General features: G+C 40.9%; 1 protein-coding gene across 1 annotated transcript; it reads right to left on the bottom strand.

Annotated features, from left to right (window-relative positions):
* Nucleotides 1–2,542: 2,542 nt before the first annotated feature.
* LOC110527536 (ADP-ribosylation factor-like protein 4C) lies at nucleotides 2,543–5,924 on the bottom strand. The gene has a single exon (XM_021608880.2). The coding sequence runs from the start codon at nucleotides 4,261–4,263 to the stop codon at nucleotides 3,685–3,687; it is 579 nt and encodes a 192-aa protein (XP_021464555.1). The 5' UTR covers nucleotides 4,264–5,924; the 3' UTR covers nucleotides 2,543–3,684.

The following is a 5,924-nucleotide window of genomic DNA, read 5'->3' as shown; positions in this document are numbered from 1 at the left end:
TATATACTGTATATATATATTTTAAAACCTTTATTTAACTACTACCAATGTAAACGAGGAAGTAGCAACTAGAACACGGGTGAGTATCATGCTATTGAAGTGAGAACACATAGGTTGCGGTCCCAACACTTAAAAGACACACCCTTGTCCACTTGCCCTCGCCTTATGCCATTGGGGGAATCCCCGTCGCCATCTTGGAGGGCGGTCCAAATGATTAGCCAAGCAAGGGAAGTTTGCAACGTAAGCCCCTCAGCCCTCGTTTTTAGTCGGCTTTGAGAGTGTAGAATTATGTTCACTCCGTGGCCTGAAACTCCCCATAATTCAATTTGCGACGAGTGCACATCTGCTAAGAAAAGTCAGTGAAAACTTAAAAACAACATCAATGGAGAAGTCAACATACAAGTGTAAGTAAAAATGAATGCAAATAAGTTTGAAATTGTGATACTAATGCACATGACGGCACAAGCACGTCTCGTAAAAAGTAAATATGTTTTGTTTGGTTATCTTTTAGAAATTGTAGAAATAAAACATTTTCCTTCTTCAGAAGTTCCAGCTACAGCAGTCATGCTAACATTAGTTAGCTAATTAATTTGCTAGCTACAAGTGGTAGGCGTATAATAATAATTATATATTTAATATAAGTAGACATGCACTCAAAATTGACTGTAGGGCATACATGAAAACACAATCATTATGTGAAAACACATGGGACCATCATACCACTCAGGAAGGAGACACGTTCTGTCCCCTAGAGATGAACGTACTTTGGTGTGCGAAAAGGGCAAATCAATCACAGAACAACAGCAAAAGACCTTGTGAAGATGCTGTAGGGAACAGGTACAAAAGTATCTATATCAATAGTAAAACAAGTCCTATATCGACATAACCTGAAAGGCCGCTCAGCAAGGAAGAAGCCACTGCTCAAAAACAGTCATAAAAAAGCCAAACTACGGTTTGCAACTGCACATGGGGACAAAGATCGTACTTTTTGGAGAATTGTCCTCTGGTCTGATGAAACAAAAACAGAACCGTTTGGCCATAATGACCATCGTTATGTTTGGTGGAAAAAGGGGGAGGCTTGCAAGCCGAAGAAGACCATCCCAACCGTGAAGCACGGGGGTGGCAGCATCATGTTGTGGGGGGACTGGTGCACTTCACAAAATAGATGGCATCATAAGAGAGGAAAACGATGTGTATATATTGAAGCAACATCTCAAGACATCAGTCAGGAAGTTAAAGCTTGGTCACAAATGGGTCTTCCAAATGGACAATGACCCCAAGCATACTTTCAAAGTTGTGACAAAATGGCTTAAGGACAACAAAGTCAAGGTATTGGAGTGGCCATCACAAAGCCCTGACCTCAATCCTACAGAAAATGTGTGGGCAGAACTGAAAAAGCGTGTGCGAGCTAGGAGGCCTACAAACCTGACTCAGTAACACCAGCTCTGTCAGGAGGAATGGGCCAAAATTCACCCAACTTATTGTGGGAAGCTTGTGGAAGGCTACCCAAAATGTTTGACCCAGGTTAAACATTTTAAAGGCAATGCTACCAAATACTAATTGAGTGTATGTAAAGTTCTGACCCACTGGGAATGTGATGAAAGAAATAAAAGCTGAAATAAATCATTCTCTCTACTATTATTCTGATATTTCACGTTCTTATTAAAATAAAGTGGTGTTCCTAACTGACCTAAAACAGGGAATTCTTACTAGGATTAAATGTCAGGAATTGTGATAAACTGAGTTTAAATGTATTTGACTAAGGTATATGTAACTTCTGACTTCAACTGTATGTTTATATTTATCTTGCAACTCTTGCGCACGCAACGCGAGTCATGTGGTCAGCATGTAACACGGAACCCAATCCGACTGTGCGCATGCGCCATCGTGCATAAATTTCCCCCCACACCAAACACGATCACGACACACAGGTTAAAATATCAAAACAAACTCTGAACAAATTACATAAATTTTGGGACAGGTGAAAAGCATTAAACATTTATGGCAATTTTGCTAGCTAGCTTGCTAGCTAATTTGTCCAATTTGGCTAGCTTGCTGTCGCTAGCTAATTTGTCCTGGGATATAAATATTGAGTTATTATTTTACCTGAAATGCACAAGGTCCTCTACTCTGACAATTAATCCACACATAAACCGGTCAACCGAATCGTTTCGAGTCATCTCTCCTTCTTCTAAGCTTTTTCTTCTATGGACTTTATATTGAGATTGGCAACTTTCATAAATTAGGTGTATTACAGCCACTGACCTCGTTCGTCTTTCAGTCACCCATATGGGTATAACCAATGAGGAGATGGCACGTGGGTACCTGCTTCTATAAACCAATGAGAAGATGGGAGAGGCAGGACTTGCAGCACGATCTGCGTCACAAATAGAACTGATTTCTATTTTAGTCCTTGGCAACGCAGATGCTCGTTGGCGTAATAATTTAATAATATAGATTTTTAAATGTATTTTTGCAACGCGACGCGAGCGGTGTAGTCAGCCTGTAAGGCAAAAGTAAGTGAATGAGGCTGTGTCTTTTAAGTGTTTGGACTGCAGTCTCAGACTTTCTGAGTGGGGGCTAATGACTGTTTCAGGAGGGAGACGCGTTCTGTCCCCTAGAGATGAACGTACTTTGGTGTGCGAAAAGGGCAAATCAATCCCAGAACAACAGCAAAAGACCTTGAAGATGCTGTAGGGAACAGGTACAAAAGTATCTATATCCACAGTAAAATTACACTATAGTGGCCTGGAAATCCGATGATATTGCTAAAGAAGACAAATAATTAGTAGTAAACAACTTTGCCATCATTATGATGGCGTCAAGTTTACTTGAGAGAGATAGCAAAGTTTGTCAGAAATAGGTAACAATGCTAATGTTAGCTAGCAAAAATGTTGCACTCTCCCCTCAATCTTAGCTAGCTAAAGTTATACTGCATCTAAAGTCAATCTGGCGACATAACAATAATAACAAAAGCTTGTCCTACTAATTATTAGCCTCCTTTCGGGAAGGTAATCGTGTTTCCAAGCCACAGTAATGCACTTCAGACTAAATCTTCATCGGCACTTATTGACACTGCATTAAGTAGAATGGGCATCAGTCATAAAACAAACGTTCCAAATAATATTGTGATGAAACGTGCAATATATGAATAGCCTTCTATATTCGAAAGACACCTTAACCCCAATATAGGCTATTGTATTCTACTATAAAACAGCACTGTTTGCCCAGTTATCAAATGAGCAGAGGAACTATTAGAACGACATGGACGGTCTCTCTCAATGTGTTAGTAACATAAACAGAGCGCGCAAAGTGGGAAAATAAAATGTATAAGCACATTGATATTGATTAATGACGTTCATTCCAATCAGGAATGAAAAAAAGTGCTGTGTAGGGCATTCACTCTTCAGGTAAAAAAAAACTATTGACAAGAAAATACTGTGACGCAGCAACAAACAGGTACCAGCCTGTCAAGGACAGTTCTGATAGCAAGAGGCAAGTTTTTATTTTCCTCCCTCTGTGTAATTGAATGTAACAGCACAGCTAAAAGTGACTAGCTTCACCAATAACCCCAAAGCTATACAGTGTATCATAACAAGAATCACCTGACATGCCTACTATAGCAAAAGTCACGGTACAGTAGCAGACTGCTCAGAAGATAGCGGTCAACTTCACAGTAATGAGTTATCTCTTTTTCTTTTGTTTCAGTGATTTCCTTCGTTTCACAATCATTTCATACAGTTTATCCATGCCTTCATGGAGCCCTTCACCTATGATGGCACATGCAGGCTGGACATGGTAAGTGGTAGAAGGGCTGAGCTCATGCAGTGCCAGTTGCTTCTCAATCTCATGGACCGGTAGAGACTTGGGCAAGTCCTGCTTGTTGGCTATCACCAGTAATGGAGTCCCCTGGTTTTCTGCGAATTTGGTAACTTTATGCAGTTCTGTTTTGGCTTCCTCTAGTCTGTCCACGTCCACTGAGTCCACTACGTAAATAATGCCATCCGTGCACCGACTGTAGGATTTCCATAACGGTCTCAGCTTCTCCTGCCCCCCGACGTCCCAAAAATGACAACTAATCCCTTTGGCGGTACCGTTACTCAGTTTTATCCTCTCTGTGTTAAATCCGATTGTGGGAACAGTGTTCACAAATTCGTTGAATTTCAGGCGGTACAGGACAGTCGTTTTACCGGCAGAATCTAAACCCAGCATTACAATATGCAGGGACTGAAAAGCAGCTATGTTAGAAAAACTGTTGCCCATTTTACGCACTAGTGAATGAGAAGTCCAATAAGAGGGACCTGCTTTAAGCTAGGCATACACATGGGCTATAGCTTTCTGAGATCTATATGAAAAAAGTCATTGTTGTTCCATCTTCTGCTAATGCGTTCTGCAAGCACGCATTTCTCGAGGTAGATAACCTGTATGTATTGTAGACGAGCACAATTAAATACTATCTGAAATTGTTATTGTCATCAGTCCCCCTTGGTCTATCAATAAATGCTGCGATGAGATGCAGTCACCTCTGGCACGTTGTCTCCCGTCGCATACAGCTGCAGCCAACAAATGCTATTCAATAATCGGATGCTGCCTAACAATCCACCACGGGTTGTTGTATTAACATCTCATCTTGAAATGAATTAATATGCAAATGCAGACCTTCTCTGAAGAGGCCAGGTAGCTTAAATAAAGAACATTTCTGTTATCGGCGAAAAAAATAACATCCTGAAGCCCAGCGCTGTGGAGTGACTGTTGGTTCACAGGTTACCATTCAGCGTTGCGCACACAAATTAGTCTACTACACTAGGAGACTCCGCCTTCGCGTAGCAGACAAATCAGGAATGCTTATAGACCTCAGTATGGAGGGGAGAAACTTCACATTACCCGTGCCACATGTGCATAGCGGCAAGCAAACTGCACTAAGGGTCAATAGTGAAACGAAACTTCAAGGTTACAAAACTTTGTACAGTGTTATATTTATTTATTCAAATACATTTCTGGCACCCATGTAAGCTATGACGTACACATACAAAATAAAGATAGAAATTAAAAAGATGTAGGCCTATGACATGAATACTGCACCATAATTGAGGAGGTTGAGTTTAGACACATTTTTTTGCCAGGTAGGCCTATTGCCTTTTTTTTTATAATGACCCATGGCAAGTTGCATTTTCATCACATTACAAAACATGCATGTGTTGCAAAAATACACCACTAGATGTCAGGACAACTCCTCAGCAGGCTTCCATAGCAAACCAAGTGGCAGGACTGCCGTTTTATTGTGTGGGCCTATACAGCCTGCCTCAGGGGTTATTAACTAAGCACCTAATTCATATTTTCTCCATTTATCACAGTTCAGCCAGGGCTGCATTTTATCTTCAGGTCAGCCTTTCTTAATCGTATATGAGACTATTTAGGGTAGGTCTATTAGTGTATGCCTATGCTTTGTAACTAAATAGTTTATGCATAAATACACACAGTGCAACATATAGACTTGTTGGCTAATAGGCTTTATATTTTGTTTCTTCATACAAAAACGTTTTATCCCCAAATAAGCAAACTAATCATACAGCTCAACTCAAGGAGAGAGGGAGAAAGAGAGAGAGAGAGAGTAAAGAATGATGCTCCTACTGGGATCCAGTCAAGGGAGGCCTATAGCCTTTCTACATATCTAACTGTGCAACCTGACTCAACAGGGCCGTGTTCCCCACAAATGGCTTTTTATCCTTGCGTGGCTCATTGATGCAGCATGTGTTGGGAGCTGGGATCAATAAAATGAAGAAAGAAAGCCGAGGCTCATCACAAATCAACACATTGCAAATAATGTTGCCCTATCCAGCTCCCTATAGGAAGACAAAAGGAGTCTCTCTCTCTCTCTCTCTCTCTCTCTCTCTCTCTCTCTCTCTCTCTCTCTCTCTCTCTCT

The sequence above is a fragment of the Oncorhynchus mykiss genome, chromosome 7 (genome assembly GCF_013265735.2).
Source record: "Oncorhynchus mykiss isolate Arlee chromosome 7, USDA_OmykA_1.1, whole genome shotgun sequence".
Taxonomy (NCBI): domain Eukaryota; kingdom Metazoa; phylum Chordata; class Actinopteri; order Salmoniformes; family Salmonidae; genus Oncorhynchus; species Oncorhynchus mykiss.
This window is presented reverse-complemented; position numbering and strand designations above follow the sequence as displayed.

What these genes read in the sequence shown, in the direction of transcription:
- LOC110527536 (XM_021608880.2), bottom strand. Translation starts at nt 4,263, where the DNA reads ATGGGCAACAGTTTTTCTAACATAGCTGCTTTTCAGTCCCTGCATATT.